The 26,719-nt window shown below is 46.5% G+C and overlaps 1 protein-coding gene across 3 annotated transcripts; it reads right to left on the reverse strand.

The window, feature by feature from the left end:
• Positions 1-5,134: 5,134 nt before the first annotated feature.
• Positions 5,135-24,971, reverse strand: Commd7 (COMM domain containing 7). Of its 3 annotated transcripts, none has more exons than XM_026402081.2 (9): positions 24,844-24,971; positions 17,628-17,681; positions 17,437-17,539; positions 9,105-9,161; positions 8,991-9,028; positions 8,148-8,238; positions 7,890-7,939; positions 6,706-6,754; positions 5,135-5,839 (listed from the first exon to the last, which is right to left on the reverse strand). In XM_026402081.2, the coding sequence occupies exons 1-9, from the start codon at positions 24,925-24,927 to the stop codon at positions 5,763-5,765; spliced, it is 603 nt and encodes a 200-aa protein (XP_026257866.1). In that variant the 5' UTR covers positions 24,928-24,971; the 3' UTR covers positions 5,135-5,762. The 3 variants fall into 3 exon arrangements, with proteins under 3 accessions (XP_026257866.1, XP_026257865.1, XP_077655744.1); XM_026402080.2 differs by having other exon boundaries at positions 9,105-9,224; XM_077799618.1 differs by lacking the exons at positions 7,890-7,939; positions 8,148-8,238 and having other exon boundaries at positions 9,105-9,224.
• Positions 24,972-26,719: the final 1,748 nt, after the last annotated feature.

The raw sequence follows: 26,719 nt of genomic DNA on the forward strand, positions 1-26,719 counted from the left end.
ACTCTCTCTTTAAAAAAAAATACACACTTGTGCACACACACAATTACAACTACTAATAAATAAGTTCTATTAAAAATATAAAAAAAAAGAAGAAACCACAAGGTCAGAACTGAATAATGAGCACTCCCTCCCCACTACACTCCTCCAGGGCCTCCCTACTTCAGTAGGGACAGTCCTTCCTCCTGCGAAAGAAGACAGGCATTTCTGTTTCATCTTCTCTTGGTCTGATCACTTATTTATTTATTTATTTATTATTTTTTTTTAATATTTATTTTTATTTTTTTAGTATTTGGTGGACACGACGTCTTTGTTGGTATGTGGTGCTGAGGATCGAACCCGGGCTGCACGCATGCCAGGCGAGCGCGCTACCGCTTGAGCCACATCCCCAGCCCTGGGATCACTTATTTATTTATTTTTCCCTTAAGACCAGGTCTTGCTATTTTTCCCAGGCTGGGCTTGACCTCTGGATCCTCCAGCCTCAGCGTCCCAGGGAAAACCTTACCATCTTTGGTTTGGTTTAGTTCGGTTCTGGAGATTGAACCCAAGGGTGCTTTGCTACTGAGATACACCCCCAGGACTTTTTATGAGACAGAGCCTTAGCTAATTTGTTGAGGTTGACCTCAAACTTGCAATCCTCCCTTTGGGGCGTCCCAAATTGCTGGGATTACAGGTGTGCATCCCTGGGGTTAGATCATTTAACAAAAACTAGAAAACTCAAAAAGAAAAGGGCCGGGTGTGGTGGCACACACCTGTAATCCCAGCAATTTGGGAGGCTGAAGCAGGAGGACTGCAGGTTGAAAGCCAGCCTCAACAATTTAGTGAGGCTCGAAGTGCTGAGATGTGGTTACAAGGGCCCCTGGGTTCAATCCCTGGCACCAAAAAAGAAAAAGAATGAACTGTAACCAAAGACTAAAGCCTAGGACAGGAACAAGTGAATCAATAGGAGGATGAAGTGCCTGCATCAGAGGATCCTGCTGGAATCCCCAGCAGGAAATCCCCTGCAGCTCCTGGTCAATGCTCCTTCTCCAATAGATGATGTTCCCGACAAAATTCCAATACCCCAAAGGGACTGGAGGAGTTTATGGAGTCCATAATGGCTCTCACTATCCAAAAGGAAGTGAGCACTTGAATAGAAAACAGGCTGTTGTTATCTGTGTCCAGGGTTTATCTTTAGCTCCTCAGGGCCCAAGGAGCTCCAACAAGGGCTGTGGGATCAGGCAGCAAAGGCTTGGCCTGCTCCTGGAAGATGGCTCCGGAAGATGGGTGCCCAGCCTGGCCACCTCACTCTTCAACTCTTCTGTTCCATCTCTGCTCCATGTTAAAACTGAACAACAGGCGGGGCCGGGGCCACTTGCTTGTAATCCCAGCAACTTGGGAGGCTGAGGCAGGATGATCATGAGTTAAAAGCCAGACTCAGCAACTTAGCAATACCCTGTCTCAAAAAATAAATAGATAAATAAATAAAATTATATATATATATATATATATATATATATATATATATATATATATATATATATAGAGAGAGAGAGAGAGAGAGAGAGAGAGAGAGAGAGAGAGGGGCTGGGGATGAGGACATGGCTCAGTGGTTAAGTGCCCCTGGATTCAACCCCTGGTACACACACAAAAAACAAACAAACCAACCAACCCTGCCCAACAATCAGAACAATTTTCCCAGATTGATTCTTTTTTTAATTTTTATTTTTAGATGTGGATGAACATAATACTTTTATACTTCTATTTTTTTTCATTTATTTACATGTGTTGCTGAGGATGGAACCCAGAGCTTCACATGTGCCAGGTAAGCGCTCTGCCACCGAGCCACAACTCCAGCCCTTCCCAGATTTATTCTTATAAAGCGAGGCAGGTTTGTGAGGTCCTAGCATGGAGGATCTATGCCCAACCTCATTTCATCTCAACAGAGAACAAGTGGGGGTGAGAGGAGGAGTGGAGCTGCAGATGCTCAGCAGAGGGTTCACCAAGCTGAAAAACAAGTTTCTTATCAAGAAGCCTGAAGGCTACACTGGACATAGTGAATCACACCTGTAAACCCAGCAACTGCAGAGGCTGAGGAGGAGGATCATAAATGGAGGGCAGCTTCAGCAACACAGGGAGCTCCAGCCTCAAAATAAAAAGAGCTGAGCTGGGAGGCTGAGCCAGGAGAATCCTGAGTTCAAAGCCAGCCTCAGCAATGACAAGGCGCTAAGGAACTCAGTGAGACCCTGTCTCTAAATAAAATACAAAATAGGGCTGGGGATGTAGCTCAGTGGCCAAGTGCCCCTGAGTTCAATCTCTGGTACCAAATAAAAAAAAAAGAGCTGGGCATGGTGGCATATGCCAGTAATCCCCATGACTCAGGAGGCTGAGGCAGGAGGATCACAAGTTCAAAGCCAGCCTCAGCAATTTAGCCAGGTCCTAAGCAACTTAGTGGGATCCTGTCTTAAAAAATAAAAAGGTGGGGCTGGGGATGTGGCTCAAGTGGTAGCGCGCTCGCCTGGCATGCGTGCGGCCCGGGTTCGATCCTCAGCACCACATACCAACAAAGATGTTGTGTCCGCCGAGAACTAAAAAATAAATATTAAAAATTCTAAAAAAAAATAAAAAAATAAAAAAAAATAAAAAATAAAAAGGATGGGAGGGAAAGGGAGAGAAAAGGGAAATTGCATGGAAATGAAGGGAGACCCTCATTGATATACAAAATTACATATAAGAGGTTGTGAGGGGAATGGGAAAATAAACAAGGAGAGAAATGAATTACAGCAGATGGGGTAGAGAGAGAAGATGGGAGGGGAGGGGAGGGGGGATAGTAGGGGATAGGAAAGGTAGCAGAATACAACAATTACTAATTGGGCATTATGTAAAATTGTGGATGTGTAACCAACGTGATTCTGCAATCTGCATTTGGGGTAAAATTGGGAGTTCATAACCCACTTCAATCTAATGTATGAAATATGATATGTCAAGAGCTTTGTAATGTTGTGAACAACCAATAAAAAAAATAACAAAAAAAATAAATAAAAAAAAATAAAAAGGAGGTGCAATGAGGCTCAGTGATAGAGCACCACTGGCCTCAGTCCCTAGTACTTCTGTAAAACAAACACAAAATCACTCATAGGAAAAGAATCCTGGAAACAAAAAATTACAATAAATTGAAAAGGAGTAGCTCCCAGCTTAGTGGAGGAGGTATCTCGTGCTAAGTGATCTACTTGGTAACTCAGGTGAGAACTGCACCCATTTTAAGACAGTCCTCTCCTACCTGTACTGGGGACTGAACCCAGGGGTGCTTTACCACAGAGCTATATCCCCAGCCCTTCTTACTATTTTTGGGTACTAAGGATTGAACTCAGGGGCACTTAACCACTGAGCCGCATCCCCAGTCCTATTTTGTACTTTATTTAGAGACAGGGTCTCACTGAGGTGCTTAAGGCCTTGCTAAATTGCTGAGGCTGGCTTTGAACTTGTGATCCTCCTGCCTCAGCCTCCGGGGTCCCTAGGATTATAGGTATGTGCCACCGTGCCTGGCTTATTTTTTTTTTGAGACAGGGTCTTGCTTAGTTGCTGTGGCTGGTCTGAATTTGTATTCCTGCCTCAGCTCTAAATATCTAGATTTCAGATGTGTCCACGGGCGCCTGGTGGAGCTGTGGTTTTGAGGTGAAGGAGGTGCCAGAGGTCACATGGTTAATAAGCAAAAGGGCCAGTATGGGAACCTAGGCACTCCAACTCCAGAGCTGCACTCCTGGCCCCTGCAGCAGATGGATGAAGGCCCAAGAGGTCCTGTGAGACCCTCTGAAGTGTGTGGAAGCACTGTAGGTCCAAGGGGACAAGAGGAGAGGGCCCATGGCTTGAGATCCAGTACAGGGACCTGCTAGGGGACAGTGGAGATGGAGTGTTGGAAGAGGTGGGCAGGGCCACACTGTTGGGGGTTGGGCTTCATCCTGGATGCCATGTGGAGCCTGAGCAGCTGGATTTGTGGGCTCACATAAGACCAGCAGGAAGTGGGCAGGGCTGCAGAAGAAGCTGAGGCTGAAGACAGGTGGGGTCATCTGGAAGCCACTGTGGTGACCCATCTGACCTGGGCAGGGCAAAGAGCTGCTGGCCAGAATCTGTCCAGTGGCCAGCTGAGAGCAAGTGCTGCAGTGTCCTGAGAGACCGGCAGCACTGGATGTGCTGAGGTCCCCCAGAGTTCTCAGGATCCCCATTTTTAGGCGCCCAGAGATTAAACCCAGGGGTGTTTGACCATCAAGCCATGTCCTTAGCCCTTTTTATTATTTTCTTTATTTTTTAGTTGTAGATGGACACAATACATTTATTTTGTTTAGCTTTTTTATGTGATGCTGGGGATCAGACCCAGTGCCTCACACATGCTAGGCAAGTGCTCTGCCACTGAGCCCCAGCCCCAGCCCCCTTGTTTTTATTTTGAGACAGGTCTCACTAAGCTGCTTAGGGCCTTGCTCCATTGCTGAAGCTGCCTTCAAACTTGCCATCCTCCTGCCTCAGCCTCGGGAGTGGCTGGGATCATAGGCATAAACCACTCTGCCTGGCTAGGGAAGGCCTTAGCTCTCTGCTAAGCAGATGAGTTTTTAATCCATGCACAAAGAAAACTGGATTTAGGGCTGGGGCTCAGAGATAGAGTGCTCATGTAGCACTAGCACGTGCTAGGCCCTGGGTTTGATCCTCAGCACCATATAAAAATAAACAAAATAAATGTATAAAAAAATTCTTTAAAAAAATTGGACTTAGACCTTTTCTTCAGAACCTGTATTATTTATCATCTAACCAACACAGGTGGTCAGCTAGATCCCAAATAAACATTAAGACAGATGGGCAACCCACCACCAGCACCACCACATACAGAGCCCTCTCTGTCCGCCACCTGTGCAAACTGCCCCTCCACTGGCCATAAACAGGCTTCTGCTTTGGGTGAGGGGAGGGTAATTAGCATGTTGCCTTTTTTTTTTTTTTTTTTAGTATGGGGGATTAAACCCAGGGGTGCCAGGGGTGCTTTACCACTGAATTACATCCTTAGCCCATTTTATTTTAAAAATATTTTAGTTGTCAATGGATCTTTATTTATTTGTATGTGGTGCAAAATCAAACCCAGTGCCTCACACATGTTAGGCAAGAGCTCTACCACTGAGCCGCAACCCCAGCCCCCTGCTTTTAATTTTTTTTTTTTGAGATAGGGTCTTACTAAGTTGCTGAGGCTGGCCTTAAACTTGTGATCCTCCTGCCTCAGCCTCTTGAGTTGCTGTTGAGTGTTTATTTCAAGTGATGGCATCGTTTCTTTTTTTTTTTTTTCATGTCTTTATGTAGCCCAGATACCGGTTTCTTTTTTTTTATTTTTAAAATATTTTATTTTTTAGTTTTAGGTGGACACAATATCTATATTATTTTTATGTGATGCTGAGAATCAAACCCAGTGCCTCACGTATGCTAGGCAAGTGCTCTATCACTTGAACCACAACCCTGGCCCCCAGGTACCATTTCTTTACTGTGGAACTTTGGTGGGGAGATGAGGCCTCCCCCCACCCAAATCTGAGGTGTAGTCAGTAGCCTGTTGGTATCTAAAACTTGTCTGGAGATGGGTGGTGGTGATGTTCCTGGCGATTCTCTGGGCTGGGCTCTGTAAGTACTTAATCCCCTTGTTTTTCAGAAGCCTCTGTGCACCTGCACTCCCCAGAGCCAGCAGGGCCACCTGGAGAGCCCATGGCCAGAGGAAGGTGCCTTGAGAACAGTCACCAGGGAAGGGAAGGTGACAGAAATCAGCTCAAACACTCCATGCTGGTTCTGGCTCGCTCCATCTCGTGCAGGAAGCTGTAGAACTGGGGCAGGGTTAATTCTGGGGAGAAAAAAAATCCAGTTTGAGGTAAATGTTTCCAACTCTATAGAACCACACAACCACCAGGAGAGTCCATTTCTACTGAGTTGTTTTTTTTTTTTTTTCCCTGTACTAGGGATTGAACCCAGGGGCGCTTACCACTGAGCCACATTCCCAGCCCTTTTTAATATTTTATTTTAAGACAGGTTCTCCCCAAATTCTTTAGGGCCTCGCTAAGTTGAAGCTGCTGAGGCTGGCTTTGAATTTGTGATCCTCCTGCCTCAACCTCCTGGGTTGCTGGGATTACAGGTGTGGGCCAAGACTCCCAGTCAGGGATTTTTTTGTTTTTGTTTTGTTCTTGTTTTTGTGTGCTGAGTTTGGGGGACCCATGCCAGGGCCAGTGCATGCTAGGCAGCACTCTACCGTTCAGCCACATCCTCAACCACAGATTGTTTTCTCTTTTGGCTTAGCACATACATCTAAGTAGCTCTAGATGGGAAATTGGTCACAGTAAAGGACAGAGTCCTGAACACAGAAGGTTCTTGGCTCCCTAAGAAAAATGGGGGAGTGTGTGAAATGGACCACTCCACAGCACAGAGTCAGGAAAGCCTAAGGGGAGGCTCAGCCAGAACCTCTGGTCTTCATCATGCTTGGAGCCTCCCAAGCCCCCACAGTTCCCTGTTCACAAAGGCCCTTCAAGGGCAGGGTCTGCAACAGGCTGGTGGCTTAGCAAAGCTCTGGCACCAGGTTTCCTGAGGGGGAAGGTCAGGGGTGGCTCCTGCACAGCCTGGTGGAGACCCTCTCCCTGGAGACATGGCTGGTGGTGGGTCTCCCCAGCCAAGGGACAGAAGAGAACCTGGGAAAGGCTCAGCAGGATCCATACTCACCTAGGTACACATTTTCAGTTTGATTTCCTTTTTTAACCACCAACTTTAACTAAAACAAAACAAAACAAAACACCAAAAACAAACAAACAAACAGACAAACAAAAACCCATAAATTAAGAGGATGACAACTGGGCAAAGAAATTCCCCAAAACCCTTTAATCCAAATTCAATGTCAAAGCATTCCAGGGCTCTGCTCCCAAGCCCCAACCCATCATCACAGGATGCACAGAAGTGGTCCCCATCACCCCCCATAGGAGCTCTGACACTTCCCATGATCACAGGAAGAACCAAACTTTCAGGAATAATATTAAGATCTGTTAATTTTTTTTTTATACTGGGGATTGAACCCGGGGTACTTTACACATGAACTACATCTCCAGACCTTTTTGTTTTGAGATAGGGTCTTACTCAATTGCTTAGGGTCTCACTAAGTTGCTGAGGCTGGCCTTCAACTTGTGATCCTCCTGCCTCAGCCTCCCGAGTTGCTGGGATCACAGGAGTGTGCCATTGCACTGGGCTAGGATCTGTGAATCTAGAAGTAGGCAAGTCAGTGACCATGCCCTTGGTGGATCACACTTCTCTGATTTAAATTCAGTGGAATAAGTATTTACACAGACATTTAACATTGAACCCAAGGCCTCACACATGCTAGGCAAGTGTTCTACCACTGAGCCACACTCGTAGCCCTCCAACATAGTTTCTTTGGGGATTGAACTCAGGGCCTTGTGTATGTGAGGAAAGGCAAGCACTCTACCAACTGAGCTATATCCCAGCCCAGTTTCTTCTTCTTCTTCTTTTTTTTTTTTTTTTTTTGGTATAGGGTATTGAACCCAGGGTCAATTCACCCCTGTGCTAAGCCCCCAGTTATTATTTTTTTCTTAACTTTGAGATTAGGTCTCACTAAATTGCTGAGGCTAGCCTTGAATTTGCAATCCTCCTGCCCTGCCTGCCCTGGATGGAATACCTGGGATTTAATGGCTTAATAATTTTTTTTAACCAATAATTTCTTTTTACCCATTTTCTTTTTTTTTAAGTTGTAGTTGGACACCTTATCTTTATTTATTTATTTTTATGTGGTGCAGAGGATCGAATCCAGGACCTCGCACATGAGAGGCGAGTGCTCTAAGGCTGAGCCACAACCTTAGCCCTTTTTCCTCATTTTCAAAGATCAAGAGAAGACTTACTTGTAAAAAAATACTGCCCACTTTTTCTAATTCACTGCTTCCAGATGTCACTGTGATACAAAAGAGAAAAATAAGTGAAGAAGTGACTGATGAAGGATTTCCCAGAAAACCCTGATTTTACAGGTTGTCCCCAGGAGCTGTGTGAGTGCAAGCTGGCCCAGGGGGATGGGGAGGAGCAGCTGCTGGCCCCAGGACTAGGACTCCCAAACCCTCCGGATCCTGCAGCCAAAGGACCTGGAGCTGGCTCTGACCAGTTACCTCCGAACTTCCACTCCATGTCGATAAGCTGGTTGATCATCAGGGTCTGCCCCAGGGCCCACTGAGCAAGGGTGGGGGCGTTCTGTTTCCACTGTGAGCAGAGCAAAGGCCAGAGTCACAACATGGGAAAAACGCACCCCCTCTCCATGCCGCCCCAAACAGCAGTTCAGTATTTACAGGGAGTGGGGAGAAGACAGAGCCAAGGCTCCTCCCCACTCACACACCTGGGGGGTAGGAGAGGTGTGGAGCAGGGAAGCTGAGGTGATTGTTTTCTTCCCTTCCAAGACTTAACCCATGTTGACCCCAAAACTATATTTATTAATCCCAGAAGCTCAGGACGCTGAAGCAGGAGGACTGTGAGTTCAGAGCCAGCCTCAGCCAAAGGGAGGCCCTAAGCACTCAGTGAGACCCTGTCTCTAAATAAATAAAAATAGGGCTGGGGATGGGGCTCAGGGATTGAGTGACCCTGAGTTCAATCCCTGTACCAAAAAAACCAAACAAACAAACAAACAAAAAAACAGGGCTGAGGGTAGAGTTGGTAGAGGGCTTGCCTCCCATGCACAAAGCCCTGGGTTCAATCCCCAGCACCACACACACACACAAAGAAGAAACAAAAAGCAAAAAAACGACCAAACAAAAAACTTTATATTCCATCAAATTAGAGAAGAAAAAATGTGACATGCATGACACCTACTAAACAAGGCGGGTCAGAAGCCCGGTGTCACTGGTTGGTGTGGCACCCAAAGAAATGAGGCCTTGAGGGTCCTACCCATCAGCACTTCCCCTTTCTTTCCTTTCCACTGAAATAAAAGCACCCCATCCTAACCTTGATGAGAACTATACCTTTTCAGAAAAGTAAGTGGCTTTCTCCTCGCTGAGGCCTGCAAGAGAAAGGGGGCTCATCAGCATAACAAACAGCCCAGCGGCCCTCCCCCAGCAGCCCTGGGCGTGACCTACCCAGAGTTAGGAAATCCGCCCGGACCTGCTCCGCTGTGAGACTCCTCTTCAAGGCACCTGGGAGGCAGGGGAGACAGGGCGAGAATGAATCAGCTGCAACAAGTATTTGACCGGCATAACCTGGGGGATGCAGAGGACAAAAGGCTTATGCACCAGGAAGATTGCAACCCAGCAGGGGGAGGGGAGACACACCTCTGAAACAATGCTGGTCACTGTACAAGTATGGAGAGGCCCTCCAGGGAGGGTGGGAGAAGCTGGTCACTTACACTGATTTATTTTTATTTAAATACAGGGTCTCAGTTGCTGAGGCTGGCCTCAAACTTGCCATCCTCCTGCCTAAACCTCCACTGAGTCGCTGGGATTACAAGGTGTGTACCACAGTGCCTGGCTGTCACTACCATTTTAACTAAAATTAAGTAAAATTTAAAAGCCTACTGTTGCGCTGTTTCAAATGCTCAGTAGCTACACAGGGTCAGAGACCACTGCACTGGACAGTGCAGATTATAGGCCATTCCCATTTGCCTAGAAAGTTCTATGGGAAGTCAGTGATTTGGCAGCCTGAGGCCAGCCTCTGCAACTCAGTGAGGCCCTAAGCAAGTTAGTGAGACCCTGTCTCAACATAAGAAATAGCCAGAGTGGGTGGTGGCTCCGTGGGAAAGCATCTCTGGGTTCCGCTGGAGCTCCATGGGATGCACATGCCTGTAATTCCAGCTACTTGGGGAGGCTGAGGCAGGAGGATCACAACTTTGAGTCCAGGCTGAGAATAAAAGAGACAATTCGGGCTGGGGATGAGGCTCAAGCGGTAGCTCGCTCGTCTGGCATGCGTGCGGCCCGGGTTCGATCCTCAGCACCACATACCAACGGGGGTGTTGTGTCCGCCAAGAACTAGAAAATAAATATTAAAAATTCTCTCTCTCTCTCTCTCTCTCTCTCTCTCTCTCCTCTCTCACTCTCTCTTTAAAAAAAGGCCAATTATTTAAAAAAAAAAAAAAAAAAGAGACAATTCTACTAGACAGTGCCATCTGGCCTCTACAGCTCACAAGTGACTTGCAGGGGGCTGTCTCAGCTTCCCTCCAGAAGCCCTAGAACACCCCTCCAGGGGTTGCTTTGTCCTGCTTTCAGCTGCAATTCCTGAAGACAGAATGTGGCCAGCAGTCTGGGCTTCTCAAGGTTTCAACTTCAGAGGGCAGCCTAGAGTCACAACTGGACAAGCGCTCTGTGACTATCCACTTCTCAATCACCAAAAAATAATTAAATAAAGGATAAAAAGACACCCAGGGCTAAGGCAGGGCCCTGAGCCTACACCCTGAGTCCAAGTGCCCACCCCCACCCCCTCCAGGAAAACAATCCCAAAGGCTGTGGTGCCGGTAAAAATCCACCACATAAACAAAGAGAGGAAATCTTTTATCTCCAAGATCAGACTGGGCAAGGAAGCCATGGGGAAATAAAAACGCAAGACCCCAGGAAACCCCAGCCATAGGCTCTTGAGAGGGGAGACTTCCCAGCCATGAGATGCACCCATGACCACCAAGGGGACAGTGCACTCATGACCACCAAGGGGACAGCTCCCTGGTTTATGGCCAGAGCAGATCTTTTTTTCTGCAAATACACTACCACTGAAATCTCCCTCCAGCCCCTTTTATTTTCTTCCTTCTGTTGTTTCAAAATTCTCTAATGGGGGCTGGGATTGTATGTAGCTCCGTGGCAGAGAGCTGCCTGGCATGTGTGAGGCACTAGGTTCCATCCTCAGCACCACATAAATAAATAAATAAAATAAAGATTTGTGTCCATCTACAGCTGAAAACACCTGATAAATAAATAAATAAATAAATAAATGGGACCGAAGGTATAGCTCAGTTGGCAGAGTGCTTGCCTAGCAGGCACAAGGCCCTGGGTTCAATATCAAGCATCAACAAAAATTTTTTTTAAATACATAAATAAAGGTTCATTGACAACTAAAAAAAAAATACATTAAAAAAAGTCTAATCATGTAAAAGTAGGTTGTTGTTGTTTTAATGTGAAAGTGGTAAAATTGTGGGCATTTTTTTCAGGGGGGGCTACCAGGGATTGAACTCAGAGATACTCAACCACTGAGCCACATCCCCAGCCCTGCTTTGTATTTTATTTAGAGACAGGGTCTTGCTGGTATTACAGGCTTGCGCCAGGGCTCCCAAGACTTTTTTGTGGAGGTGGGTACCTGGGATTGAACTCAGGGGCACTTGACCTCTGAGTCACATCCCCAGCCCTATTTTGTATTTTATTTAGAGACAGGGTCTCACTGAGTTGCTTAGTGCCTCACTGCTGCTGAGGCTGGCTTTGAATTCATGATCCTCCTGCCTCAGCCTCCCAAGCCACTGGGATTACAGGCGCATGCCACTGCACCTGGTTGTACATTTTTATTAAGAAAATAAAAGTTACTTTTTTGAGCAAGGCCACAACAGCCAGTCAGTGGCAGAGCCAAGTGGCTTTCAGGTCAGACTGGCACCAAATTCTTCCTGCTCCAGGTCATCCTGACAGGCTGTCCTGGCAGTGCCTCAACAGTGAAGGACAGGAAGGCTCACTGAGCTCCAGGCCCAGGAGCATGCTCTGGTCTCCCGCAGGCAGGAGGCAGGAGCCAGACTTAAAATGCATCTGCCTCCTGGGAGGCCTCAGGATCTCAACTTCTTCAGTTTCTTCCTTTGGTGATTCCTTTGTTCTGAGCAAATGCCAGCCAAGGCAGGCCTCCAGCCCTGGACCTAAGGAGGCCTTGGGGAAAACTCCTGAGACAGCCTAGTGTGATGGCTCATGCAATCGGGATTGCAGCCGGAGAAACTTAGGGAGACCCTGTCTCAAAATGCGGGGCGGGGCAGGGCTAGGGACTTAGCTAAGTGGTAGAACACCCCTAAGCTCAATCCCTAGTACTAAAAAACACAAAAATACCAGAAAAACCCAGGCTTCACTAGTGTCTCTACTGCAAAGTTATCTGTAGTCCTAAAAGATGACATAACCATAATGACAATCATAATAAAAGCAGCAGGGCCAGCCATCACGCACTCTGGTCAGCACTTTACATTCATTAGCTTTCTCCATCTTTCTAGCAAGCAGCTTGAGGTGCCCTCAAGCTCCATTCCATCCTTGATGAAACTGATTCTTAGACAAGTTCAGTCACCTGGCTCAAGGTCTCCCAGCTCTTTTGCAGCCACAGGGAGTAAGGGAGGACTTTCTGGAAGGCCACCCAGCAACCAAATGCAAGGTGGAGCCCTATGTGGATCCAGATGGGAGCAACCAACCACCCACACACTCACTGCACTAGACAATGGGGACATCTGAGCACTGATAGTTTCCTTTCAGATGATAATGACATTGTGGTTATCTTTTAGAGATAGTACTTAGCAGTAAAATGGTACAACTGACATTTACTTTAAAATAACTCAGTTTGGAGAGCAATAAAAAAGGGGTGGGTGCAGATGAAACAATTTGGCCTGAGGTGGACAGCTGCAAAGTGGGGTTCTCTTATGAATTGCATACTTGCCAGGTGTGGGTGGTGCATACCTCTAATTCCAGTAACCCAGGAGGCTGAGGCAGGAGAATCACTTGAGCCCAGGAGTTTGAAGCCTAGGCAACTTAAGTGAGACCCTGTCTCTTAACAACAACAAAAAAAGCACTTTTCAAAGCTTTTACTTGAGATCCCTTCTGTCCCCACCTCCCAAAAAGGAGGGCTGCACAGTTCCCAGTGAACAGACACTGGTCCAGCAGCTTCTTCCCTACAGAACTTTCTGGAGGCTGAGACATGGCAGTGTGTGTGAGTCTCCAAGGTTCCAAGGCTAGGGCTGGGGAACAAGGAAGTCCTGGCTCTGTGTGGCCACTGAAGCCTTGTATTGGTGGACATGACATGCCGACTGGGGAGTCCCTGGGAGGCCCCCTCAGCTCTGACAAGCGGCACTGTTGCAATGGCGTCTTACCAGGTAAGCACAACCAGGGTTCCGGAAGAGAAGGGGATGGGACCCAAAGGCTCTTACTTTGTGGATTAAACGGTAAAGGGTCCTGGGTGCCAAACTAAAGACTCCATTACAGATGGTAAGGAGCTGGGAGCAGCAACAGGAACCACGCTGGGGCCCTTAATGCCCTACCTAAGCCCCAAGGCTGAGAACTTGTCCTGGGATGGCGCCTTTGGGACTGGAAAGACAGACATCAGAGGACAAGGCAGAAGAAGGGGCCATGAGACTTCCAAGCTGCAATCTCAGATGCTTCAGAGATGTTCTAGAAGAAACAGAGGATCAGGCAGGAAGGCCCCGCAGGACAGAGTGTAAAAGGAAGAGAAGCTGAGAGTGGACTCAGAGGTTCAGCAGATCAGACCCCAGAGCGCTCTACCCAGAACCTGACCAGTCAAGAGGCAAGTTCAGGTCCCCATCAGCAGGTGATGGAAACTTGACAGTGAGACACAGGGCCGAAAGCTGGCTGGTCAGTCAACCAATAAAGGCTTGAGGACTGAGAGTGCAGCTCAGGGCTCAGTGCCTGGCACCTGTTCAGCGTGGGCAAAGGCCTGGGTTTGATTGTCAGGGACACACACACACCCCTCATTTACGCTCCTCCTACTAAAATGTTTTTCAGGGGCGGGGGCTGGGGCTCAATGGTAGAGTGCTTGCCTGGCCCATGTGAGGCACTAAGTTTGAACCTCAGAACCACATAAAAATAAGTAAAATAAAGCTCCATCTACAACTAAAAACATTTTTTTTTAAATTTTTTTTTAGGTACAGGGCCTCAAACAATGTGCTCTGTTAGTGCTCAACCACTGAGAACCTCCCCAGCCTGGGATTTTCACTTTTGATTCCTCCATAGCTCTGCATTATTTAAAAAGTTTGTAATAAAAACGTGTTCCTATATTAAAAGAAACTTCAATTTCTCATTCAACCAAGAGGACAAAAAAATGCAAGAATCACAGAAATAGATCAGAAAATTTTGCAATTGGAAACCTCTAGACTGTTCTGGTTTCACCCTATAGAATCTAAGGAGCATAATACAAGGCAAAGAAGGGATTTTCAGTTTGGTGCAGTAGTGCACGCTGAGGCAGGAGGATCACAAGTTCAAGGCCAGTCTCAGCAACTTAGTGAAGCCCTAGATGACTTAGCAAGACCCTGTCTCAAAAAGTAGCTGGGGATATGGTTCATGGTTAAGCACCCCTGGGTTCAATCCCTGGTACAGGAAAAAAAAAGGGGGTGGAAGGGAAGGGAAGGTACCACCACAGGGACAAACAAATTAAGCCCCCAGTTTCTTCATTTTTTTTTTTTTTTTTGGATTGAACCCAGGGTTGTTCTACCACTAAGCTACTTTCCCAGTCCTTTTTAAAAATAAAATTTATTTAGAGACAGGGTCTAAGTTGCCCAGGCTGGCCTTGAACTTGGAATCCTTCTGCCTCACCTGAGTAGCTGGGGTTGCAGGTGTGCACCAGTGTTTGGCTCAGGATGCTGGCCTAATTCCTCTCAGCCTGGTCAAAATTACTCACTCTTCAAAACTAGGCTCAAAGTTACCCTTCTCTCTCCCCCTTCTTCCCTCCATACCCTCTCCTTCTTTCCTCCTCTCTCTCCCCCTTCTTCCCTCCCCCCCTTTGCAGTACTGAAACCAGGACCCCTGTGCATGGTAGGCCAGTAAGTGCTCTACCACCAAGCTCCATCCCCAGCCCTCACATTTGTCTTTAAATAAACTATTAGTTAATTTTCCATATTAACAGTAGCAACCTGGTAGACAATACATAGCCAAAAAGCAAACAATTAGACCAACTTGGAATCCTACCTTCTAGATATGGCCACAGCTAACTTTGTTCTTTGCCCCCATGCTGAGGAATCCAACCCAGTGTCTCAAATCAAATATGCTAAGCACACACTCTACCACTGAGCTACATACACCTTCCGTTCTTAAACTATTATTTTTATGATCAGTGGCCAGGCTTGCTGGTGCGTGCCTGTACTCCTAGCAACTCGTGAGGCCAAGGCAGGAGGATCACACATTTGAGTCCAGCACCTTCAACTTAACAAGATGCTGTATCAAAATAAAAAATAAAACCAGACATGGTGGTACATTCCTGAAATCCCAGTGACTCCTGATACCAAGGCAAGAGGATTGCAAGTTTGAGGCCAGTCTTGGCAATTTAGTGAGGCCCTAAGTAACTTAGTAAGATGGTGTTTCTTTTTTTCTTTTTTTTTAGAGAGAGATGAGAGAGAGAGAGAGAATTTTTTTAAATATTTATTTATTTTTTAATTCTCCGCGGACACAACATCTTTGTTTGTATGTGGTGCTGAGGATCGAACCGGAGGCGCATGCATGCCAGGCGAGCGCACTACCACTTGAGCCACATCCCCAGCCCCAATCAATAGCATCTTTTAAATTAGCGAATAATAGAAAAAAAAAAAAAAACACCTTTTATTAGGGCTAAGCATTTTATTTACATGATCTCAATCTGTACATGTTCCCCCACCTTAAAAAAAAATTGCTTAGTTGGAGGGAAGATCACTGCTCTGGAGCGCCACTTCTAGGGGTGTGGAGATATCAGGCACCTGGCTGACTCAGAAGTGTGTGTGTGTGTGTGTGTGTGTATGTATTTTTTTTTTGTAGCAGGGACTGAACTAGGGCACTTACCAACTGAGCCACATCCTCAGCCCTTATTTTTTATTTTGAGACAGGATCTCACTAAGTTGCTTAGGACCTTGCTAAATTGCTGAAGCTGGCTTTGAACTTTGGACTCTCCTGCCTCAGCCTCCTAGGCTGCTGAACTATAGGCTTGGGCCACCATGCCTGGCAGAAGTATACCTTTTTTTTTTTTTTTTGATAGCAGGGATTGAACTCAGGGACACTTGACCATTGAGCCAGATCCCCAGCCCCCTTTTGTATTTTATTTAGAGACAGGGTCTCACTGAGTTGCTTAGCTCCTCACTTTTTGCTGAGACTTTTGGGCTTCAAACTTGCAATCCTCCTGTTTCAGCCTCCCAAACTATTGGGATTACAGGCATGTGCCACCGTGCCTGGCAGAAGTAGACAATTAAAAAAAAAATTTTTTTTTCTTTAGTTGTAGATGGACTAATACCTTTATTTTATTTATTTTTATATGGTGCTTAGAATCCAACCCAGTGCCTCACACACACTAGGTAAGCGCTCTACACTGAGCCCAGTCGCAGTCCCAGCCCCAGCCCCAGCCCCAGCCCAGAAGTATGTTTTTTTTTTGTTTGTTTGTTTTTTGTTTTTTTTATTGGTCGTTCATAACATTACATAGTTCTTAATACATCATATTACACGGTTTGATTCAAGTGGATTATGAACTCCCGCTTTTACCCCGTATACAAATTGCTGTATCACATCAGTTACCCTTCCATTGATTGCCATATTGCCTTTCTAGTGTCTGATGTATTCTGCTGTCTGTCCTATTGTCTACTATCCCCCCTCCCCTCCCCTCCCCTCCCCTCCCCTCCCCTCCCCTTTTCTCTCTCTACCCCTTCTACTATAAATCATGTCTTCCATTTGTATTCTCAGAAGTATGTTTTTGACCACCATGTTTCCCTGTAAAGAATGACCACGGCTTGTTAAAACAATCCCTTGCTACCAGGCAATCTGATGGTTTCTAATTTTGTTCCACCATAAATAGTACTACAATGAACATCCCTACAGCTGAACATTCCTGTTCCTGACCTCCTCCCTTCCACTGGGAACGTTTCCTGATTGTTCTAGGCAAACTCTGTTCCTCAAAACATCTGTAGTATACTTGAGCAAGTTGGCCCAAGCCTATAATCCCAGTAATTTGGAAGGCTGAGGCAGGACAATCACAAGTTCAAGACCAGCCTGGGTAATTTAGAGAAACCCACCTCAAAATTTAAAAAATAAAGGGCTGGGGATATAGCTCAGTTGGTAGAGTGCTTACCTTGTATGCATAAGGCCCTGGGTTTGATCCTCAGCACCGCACACACACAAAAAAAATTATTAAAAATTTAAAAATAAAAAGGTCCAGGTGTGGTGCTGTACACCTCTAATCCCAGCAGCTGAGAGGCTGAGACAGGAGGATCGTGAGTATACTTGGATGACTCTCTGGACTCAAGAATGCTCAGGTGCTGGGCGCGGTGGTGGCACAAGTCTGTAATCACAGGGCTAGGGAGACTGAGATAGGAAGATCATGAGTTCTAAACCAGCCTCAGCAAAGGTGAGGTTCCAAGCAACTCAGTGAGACCCTGTCTCTACATAAAATACAAAATAGGACTGAGGATGTGGCTCAGTGGTCAAGTGCCCCTGAGTTCAATCCCTGGTACCCTCACCCCTCAAAAAAGCATGTTGGGTAACATCTCCAGCCACAAGTGCTGATGGAGCTACTCACCATTGGGAACCAGGAGGAGGCTTTTCACGATGCTTCTGAGAGGGCCCAGACTGATCTGATTGGTGGTGGCAAATTCAGACAGTTGAGCCAGAAACCTTTCCACCTGAAAAGAGGGACCAGGAGTTCACTTTCGAAGTTCCTCAGTCCTACTGACCTGTGCTTCGCAATTGTCCTTATCACAAAATACTTACCTCTTTGGGCTCGATTAGGAAGTGGAAAATTACTTCTGTTAGGGCTGAGAACTGCTGTAAAGAGAACAACACAGAACATCAGTGCCATCTTTACTATGGGTCAGTGTGCCACATCCCATCCAACCCCTTCAGGTAAAGGACCAGGAGCAGAAAAGCCGCTGGGATTACAGGTGTGCACTACTGCACCTGGCCAAAGACCTGATTTGATGATTTTTTTTTTTTTTTGTGGTGCTGGGGATTGAACCCAGGGCCTTGTACATTTGAGGCAAGCACTCTACCAACTGATCTATATCCCCAGTCCTGCTTTGATCATCTTCAAGTTACAAACAATCAAAATACTCACCAATAGCATCCATGTATCTGCACCACTATATATATATATATTTTTTTTTAAATACTTTTTAGTTGTTAATGGACCTTTATTTATATGTGGTGCTGAGACTCGAACCCAGTGCACCACCATATTGTTGGTAAGGCACAGATGTTTTATTGAGATAGTCAGGAGACATAGAGAGCTAAACTGTGTGCGTGCACCCATGCAGGGACACACACAGATCTCTGGGGTTCAAATACACAAACACACAGTGAGAAAAAATCTGAAAGGGGAAATCACCAGAACAGTAAGAGCAGTTACTTACGGGCTGGGAACATAGTTCAGGGTGACAAACTTGCCTAACGTGTGGAGGCCTGGGTTCAATTTTCAGCATGGCCAGGGCCATAGGGAGAATGTATTTATGTGTGGTAAGATACTTTTAAGATATTTCTTTTAATTTTTTGCAATGCTGAAAATTGAATGAACCCAGAGCTGGTATCCACTACTGCACACCTGTAAACCCAGCTCTGCATATTCTATTTTTTTTTTTTTTTGTACTGGGGCACTTTACCGCTGAACTGCATCTCAGGCCATTTATATTTTTTTATTTTGAGACAGGGTCTGGCTAGTTGCTGAGGCTGGCCTTGAATTTGCCATCCTCCTGCCTCAGCCTTCTCCGTAGCTGGGGCTATAGGACTCCATGTGCCCAGCCCTGCTTTGCTTCCCTCTCTTCCGTTCTACTCCACACTATATCTTTGCTGATTTGGGGGTTGATCCCAGGAGTGTTTTACTTCTGAGACACTTTGCAACCAGGCATGGTTTGGGGCACTTTGGCCAAGGCATCTCTCCAAGTTGCTGTTGCCTTTGAAAAATTTTTACTTGGGGTCAGGCTTGCCAAGGTTGGCCTCAAACTTGTCATCCTCCTGCCTCCTGAGCAACTGGAATTACAGATATGCGCCACTGTGCCCAACAGGATAATTTTTACTTTCTGTTTGCCTATCCATATTTTCTGGGTACCCCTAGCACCACTGCTCACAATAAATACCTTCTTATTTATATAACAAAATAGTAAATTTTCCCAGGTACAGTGTCACGTACCAGTAATCCCAGCAACTTGGGACGCTGAGGCAGGAGGGTCACAAATTCAGGACTGGCCTCAGCAACTTGATGAGGCCTTAAGCAACTTAGCGAGACCCTGTCTCAAAATAAAAAATAAAAAGGAGTGGGGATGTGGCTCCGTGGTAGAGCACCCCTGGGTTCAACTCCCAATACAGAAATGAACAACAGTGAATTCTAAAACTTTATTACAACGCTGTTTTGGAATAGTCTCTTGTTTTGTGCTTGCAAATCTTTTTTCTAGTGCTATTTTTTGGTTAAGGTGAACACTTGTGTTTCCCACAAATTCCTATGTTGAAGCCCTAATGCCCAGTGTGATTTTTTTTTTTTTTTTTTTTTGGAGTTCGGGACTATGAGGTGATGGAGGTTAAATGAGGTCACAGAGCAGGACTCCAGCCCTGGGAAGCTTTATGCATACAAGGCAAGCACTCTACCAACTGAGCTATATCCCCAACCCTATACCTGAGCTTTTACTGTTTTATTTTTTAAAATTTTTTGGGATACCAGGGATTGAACTCAGGGGCACTCAACCACTGACCCACACCCTCAGCCCAATTTTGTATTTTATTTAGAGACAGGGTCCCATTGAGTTGCTTAGCACTTTGCCATTGCTGAGGCTGGCTTTGAACTCGCAATCCTCCCATCTCAGCCTGGAGAGTGCTGGGATTACAGGTGTGCCCCACCTTGCCCAGCAAACATTTTATTTTTTTATTTTTTTTTAAAGAGAGAGAATTTTTTAATATTTATTTTTTAGTTCTCGGCGGACACAACATCTTTGTTGGTATGTGGTGCTGAGGATGGACCCGGGCCGCACGAATGCCAGGCGAGCGCGCTACCGCTTGAGCCACATCCCCAGCCCTCCTTTATTTCTTTAATATTTTTTTCCTGCAAATATGTAAAACTGGCAGGACATGGTGGCGTATGAATCCCAGCAGCTCCAGAGTCAGGAGGATTGCAAATTCAAGGCCAGCCTTAGCAATTTAGCAAGGCCCTAAGCAAAAAGTGAAACCCTGTCTCAAAATAAAAAACAAAGGGGCTGGGTTTGTGGCTCAGTGGTAGAGCGCTTGCCTAGCATGTGTGAGGCACTGGGTTTAATTCTCAGCACCACATATAAACAAATGAATAAAATAAAGATCCATCAACATCTTAAAAATAATAATAGTACTAAAAAATAAAAACCAAAAAGGGCTGGGGATGTAGTTACCAAAAAAAAAAAAAAATCTTTTTAATTAAAAAACAAAAAAAAAGTGGAACTGTCAGCTCTTTTGCTGAATATCCTATGTCACTCAGAGCTTTCTGAAAATTGGGTCAGCTAATTAGAACACCAAGCCCTCTTCCACTTCTAGACCCAGCCCGATACTGAGGCTAAATCCTACTTTCCTCATTGGGTCTCATCCTCCAGTGTGGTCCCAAGAGGAGCTTCCTGCTAATCTGCTGTGTTGCCTGCTCAGACTTCCATCCCTAGTTCCACTTTCCCAAATCTTCCTTATCTTTCAAAACCCTACCAAGATATCATGATCCCCCAGAAAGAAAGGGATCTATAAGAGGAAACCACAGGATGAAGCAAGACAACCTAGAGAATAGGAGAAAATACTGGCAAACAAATCATCTGATAAGGGGTTAATAATCAGAATCCAGCCAGGCACAGAGGTGCTCACAAGTAATCCCTGTGCTCTAGAAGCTGAGGCAGGAGGACCACAGTTCCAAGACAGTCTCGGCAACTCAGTAAGGCCTCAGAAACTTAATGAAATCCTGTCTCAAAACATAAAAGGGTTGGAGATGTGGCTCACTGGTTGAACGGCCCTGGGTTCAATCCCTGGTACCAAACAACAACAACAAAACCCCAAACCAGAAATCATAAGGCACTCAAACAACTCCATAGCAAGACAACAAATAACCTAAATTAAAAATGGGCAAAACAGCTGGGCACATATTTGTAATCCCAGTGATGTGGAAGAGAATTGAGAATTGTCAGTTTGAGGCCAAGCTCAGCAGTTTAGCAAGACCCTGTCTCAAAATAAAAAATAGAAAGTTCTGTGGATGCGGCTCAGTGGTTAATCACCCCTGGTTTCAATCAGGCTGAGTGGGGTGGCACATGCCTATAATCCCAGATACTAGGGAAGCTAAAGTAGGAGGATTCCAAGTTTGAGGCCAGCCTCAGCAACTCAGCCCCTGTCTGAAAGTAAAATTGTAAAAAGGGCTCAGGATGGAGCTGAATGGTGGAGAGCTTGCCTAGCAAGCTGAAGGTAGAATCCCCAGTACTCCCAGGGAGGGGGGGTGGACAAAAGAAAAAGGGACCTTCTCTGATTCTCAACTTCTCAGGCTTCCTCTTAGAAGCTGGCCTGGGGCACCTAGAATTTGCAACCTCAATGAGGAACAGAAACTTAGCAGCAAGAAAGTTCCTTGTATAGTTTTGCCTAGTCACAACACTGTAAATATTGCAAAGTGCACAGTAAGGATTTCTTGCATAGTTGCCTCTCCCTGGAATGTTCCACCTGGGACTATCCATGCATATCAAAATCTTAACTAGTATCCAGGGCCAGTAAACAGGGGAAAGAGAAAGTTCATTCTAGATGGAGAAATGCAAAACAAGGAGATAACCATTTCTTATTTATCAGATATGCAAACACAAAAGTTTGAGGAGGAGACCAGTGTGGGCAAAAGGACAAGGAAGGAGACAGGTCCCCACACTGTTGAGGAGAAGACACACTGGGGCGAATTTTCTAGAGAGCCATTTTACAATATGTATCTTTTTCTTTTCCTTTTTTTTTTTCTTTTGATACTGGTGACTGAATGGGGGAGCACTTAACTACAGAGCCACATCCCCAGCCATTTTTATTTTTTTATTTTAAGTCAGGGTCTTACTGTTCTATATGTGTAATATAAGAATTGTGATGCATTCTGCTGTCATGTATTTAAAAAATAAAACCAAAAAAAAGACAGGGTCTTGCTAAGCTGCTTTGCGCCTCCCTTAATTGCTAAGGATGGTCTCAAACTTGCAATCCTCCTGCTTCAACCTCTGGAGCATCAGGATTACAGGTATGCACCACCATGCCTCGCTGTAACTGTTTTTTTTTTTTCTTTAGTTGTAAATTGTAGACACAATACCTTTATTTTATTTTTATTTGGTGCTGAGGATTGAACCTAGTGTCTTATGCATGCGAGGCAAGCACTCTACCACTGAGCCACAACCTCAGCCCCAGCAGTAACTAATTTTTAAGTGATCATATCTCACTTCAAGGAACATATGCTTCAGGTATGTTCCAGACATGCTAACACAAAGCTGTTCTCCTCCTTCAAAGCACTGTTCAGCTGGGCATAGTGACACACACCAGTGATCCCAGCAACTTGGGAGGACCATAAAGGAGGATCACAAGCTCAAAGCCAGCCTCGGCAACTTAGCAAGGCCTCTCTGAAAATAAAAAATAAAAATGGCTGAGGATGTGACTCAGTGGTTTAGCAGCCCTGGTTCAATCCCCAGTACAAAAACAAAACAAAATCCAGTGAGGAGGAGAATGCCTGTGAGGCAGGAGGATCATGAGTTCTAAGCCAGACTCAGCAATGGGGAGGCACTGAGCAACTCAGTGAGACCCTGTCTCTAAATAAAATAAAAAATAGGGCTGGGATGTGGCTCAGTGGTCTGAGTGCCCCAAGTTCAATCCCCAGTACCAAAAAAAAAAAAAAAAACAAACAAAAAACCCAACCATGGACTGGGGATACAGCTCAGTTGGTGGAGTGCTTGCCTCACATGCACAAGGCCCTGGGTTCAATCCTCAACACCACAAAAAACAAACAAAACCAATATTATTAGTACTCAGAGAAAAACCTTAAGACAATTTAATTAATTCAGACCAGGCTCCCTGGGGTCAGTGTGAACAACATATGGAAAGCCTCACCTCAACTAACTAAATAAATAAAGAGCCAGGTAGAGTGGTAATCTCAGTGACTCAGGAGGTTGAGGCAAAAGGATTACTAGTTAGCGGCCAGCCTCAGCAATTTAGTTAGTCTCTGTCTCAAAAAATAAAAAGCGATGGGGGCTGTCTCTGCGTCTGGAGTTGGCCTGCATTGTCTCTGGAAGGTGTATTCCTTATTTTCTGATTAAGATTTCACCTGTGCATGGTAAAAGAACTGCTTCAGATAAAAACATTGTACCATTAGCTGGGCTCTGGGAGCAGGCCTGCAAGCCCAGCTGAGGCAGGAGGATCACAAATTCAAAGCCAGCCTCAGCAAAAGCCAGATCCTAGGCAACTCAGTGAGATGTCTCTAAATAAAATACAAAATAGGGCTGGAGTGCCCCTGAGTTCAAATTCCCAGCACCAAACAAACAAAAAAAAACACCCCAAACACCATATCATTAAGCCAGGCACACTGTAATTTCAGTGATTTGAGAGGCTGAGACAGGAGGATAGCACCGTGGAGGCCAGTCTTTACCCTGTGCCAAAACCAAGGAACCAAACAAAAAACCCACAAGAAACTTATTAAAATGACTATTTCCGGGCATGAGAAAAATACACATTTTACTTATACCTTTGTATACTGCTCAAATTTTTTGTGTGTACTGCTTTCATTTCTACCTACATGAAGTGACTGTGGACCATTTTTTCCCTTTATTTATTCATTTACTTTTTTAAAATTTTAGGACAGGGCCTCCCTAAACTGCTTTTTTGGACCCTGACAAATTACTGGGGCTGCCCCTGAATTTGGTATTCTGCCTCAGCCTCCCAAATCACTGGGATTACAGGTGTGTGCTACCACACTCCACCCCTTTTTTCCTTGATAATTTTCTGAATTTATTCTCATAACCGAACTAAAAATAGGGTGGGTGGGTTTGTTTGTTTTCCTGGTTTGTGGTGAGGCATTCTTGTAATTCCACCCATTTGGGAGACTGAGGCAGGAGGATTAAATAGGAGGCCAGCCTGAGCAACTTAGCAAGACTGTGGATGTGGGTCCCTGGTAACCCCTGACCCTGGTTCAATCCCCAGTATTAATAACACTAATAAATATATGTGGCCACTAGAAAACATAGTATTCGATCTGTGGCTTACAATTTCTTTCTTTTTCCTTTGTGGTGCTGGGGACTGAAGCTAGGGGCCTTGCACAGGCTGGGCAAGTGTCCTACCACTGAACTATCTCCCCAACCCCTCCAACTTACTCCTGCTGGACAATGCAGGCTTAGACCATGCTTGGCATTACAATCCAGGTCACCGAGAAAACAGAGGAAGTGCCCTTTTGATCCACCAAAAGGGGTGTTAGGAAGTGGTGGAAAGGAAAGGAGAGGAAAGACAAGGGCCCCACCTCCTGGGAAGCTATAACCCAGTAGGAGACAGAGTGGTGAGAAGTGTCATTTTGTCCTCTTTAACTCGGCTGCCTGGGCGGTTTGAAAGGGGCATCCTAATAAGCAGGGGAACAGATGCCACCAGGGCGTCCAGACTTTGCTGGCTGCTGCAGAAGAGGGAGAAGAAGGCTTTTCCTGCTCCACCACCAGGACCGGGGCCTCCACCTCGGCCTCGCCTTGGACATTTTGGAGACCGGGGCCTCCAGGTGCTCAGACCCCTGGTCCCCAACGCGTGCTGGAGTCCCGCGCTCCCTGACCTCCCACGGTTCCCCGAGGGACAGCTCATCAGCGCCTGCGCTGTGTCGTCCTCCGAGGACCCCACAGTCTTGGGGTCGCAGGCCGCCCGAGAAGTCTCCCGCCGCACCTCTGCGCCCCGCAGCCCCGAGATCCCTCGACTCAGCCCCGAAAGGCCCCGAGCTGGCCGCAGCCGGCCCCGCGCCCCTGACGCCCACCTGCGCGCCCAGCTGGTTCAGCTGCTGCATGTCGCCGCCCACGGCCTCGGGCACCGCGTCCTGCGTGCAGTGCAGGCGACCCATGGCCCCGGCCGCCCCGCAGGCCCCGCTGCCGCCGCCCCGCCGCCCCGCCGCGCTTCCTCCTCCGGCGGCCTCGCCGCGCTTCCGCAGCCGCACTTTCGCCACGGCCGCGCCGCCCCCGCCGCGCGCGCCCCCGGCCTCCCGCGGCTCGGAGGAGGGCCCTGCGCAGCGGCGCGGTCACGCGCGGGAGTCCCCGCCAGGACCCTGGCTGCGGACTCTGGATAAGGTGCCTGGCCTCCCTTTACTGTCTGTAAAAGGACCCCGGGGTGGCTGCTCAAAGACGCCCATTCTGCCAGAAAGCTGAGAGCTTCGCCTCCAGGAGGTCTTCCATCGTGGCTCCTTGCTCTCAGTGTCATCACCTTTGTTATTAATCATTCACAAAACTTTATTTCTTGCGGTGCTGAGGATTGCACCCAGGGTCTCACTCCTGCTAAAGTGCTCTACCGCTGACTTAGCGTGAACAGCCCTCAGCCAGGATCGCATGCCCACCCGACGCCAGGCCTTGGGACTAGAGGTGGGAACGACCACAGGCAGGCATGGCCCTCAGGGAGGAAAGCCACAGCTCCCAAACTCTGCAGGGCATCAGAGACTTGGAGGGCATGTGCTGGGCCTCCCCCAGTCTGAACTGGGAGGCCCCAGGTGAAGCCTGAGAATTTGCATTTGTAACGAATTCCCTTGGAACCACTTGAGAACCTGCAGAGTAGAGGAATCTGACCCATCAAAGGTTACTCAGAAGGACTGTGATTGTGTGGGCTGGTGGTGGTCAGGTGGGAGTGAGGTTATTGAAACAGTAAGCATCTTTGTAGCCCTCAAACCATCTTTTTTTCTTTTTGGCAGATGAACACTGGGAATTGAACCTAGAGGTGCTCTACAACTGAGCTATACATCTCCAGACTATTTTTACTTTTAGACTGGGCCTCTAAATTGCTGAGGCTGGCCTTGCCTTAAGGTGTTCCTTCTTCAGCCTCTCAAGCAGCTGGGATTACAGGAGTGAGCCACCATACACAATCAGCCCTCAAACTCTGTATTTTTTTTTTTTTTTTTTTTTTTTGTGGTGGGGTACCAGGGATCAAACCCATGGGTGCTTAACCACTGAGCCTCATCCCCAGCCGTGATAGTTCTAGCTGAGTTGCTTAGGACCTCACTAAATTTCTGAGGCTGGCTTTGAATTCTTGATCCTGTTGCCTCAGCCTCTGGGATTACAGGCAGAGGCCACCAGGCCTGGCTCTCAACTCTTCAAAGCCTATGTTCTCTCTTCTTAGGGATCCCTCCCTGCCCTCGGCTGAGTATTGATCTGATTCACCTCTTACATATGAGAAAACAAAAGTTTGCTACCTGAATTCTGGGACCTGACCCCCAAACCCAAGGGCTTCATCTAGCCTTGAGTCCAGCTTGAGGGCTTGGAGGCAGCACTAGAATCCTGCAGGGATGATGGGGCAGAAAAAGTGACTGGCCTTCTCCAACAAACCTCCTCTCTTCTTGCCTGAAAGTCCCTTCTGGAAGGGTAGGAACAGAAGGTTTCTGCCCTGAGGTCAAATCTGTGTTCAGTCTTCATTTCAATTCATGTTTTATTCATTCAACAAATATTGACACCTGTCCTGAGCCAGATTCCATGATAGGGGTTGATTGAGCCTATATTAAGCCCATAGCGACAAAATTAGATGCAGTGCCTGGCCTCTGAGGAGTCACAGTTCATTCAGGGAGACAGACAAGCACAAATGAATCCCATGCACAAGTGACCAAAAAATTTACTTTCTGATACTGGGAATTGAACCCATGGGCCCTGAGCTACTTT

The sequence above is a fragment of the Urocitellus parryii genome, chromosome 6 (assembly GCF_045843805.1).
Source record: "Urocitellus parryii isolate mUroPar1 chromosome 6, mUroPar1.hap1, whole genome shotgun sequence".
NCBI lineage: Eukaryota > Metazoa > Chordata > Mammalia > Rodentia > Sciuridae > Urocitellus > Urocitellus parryii.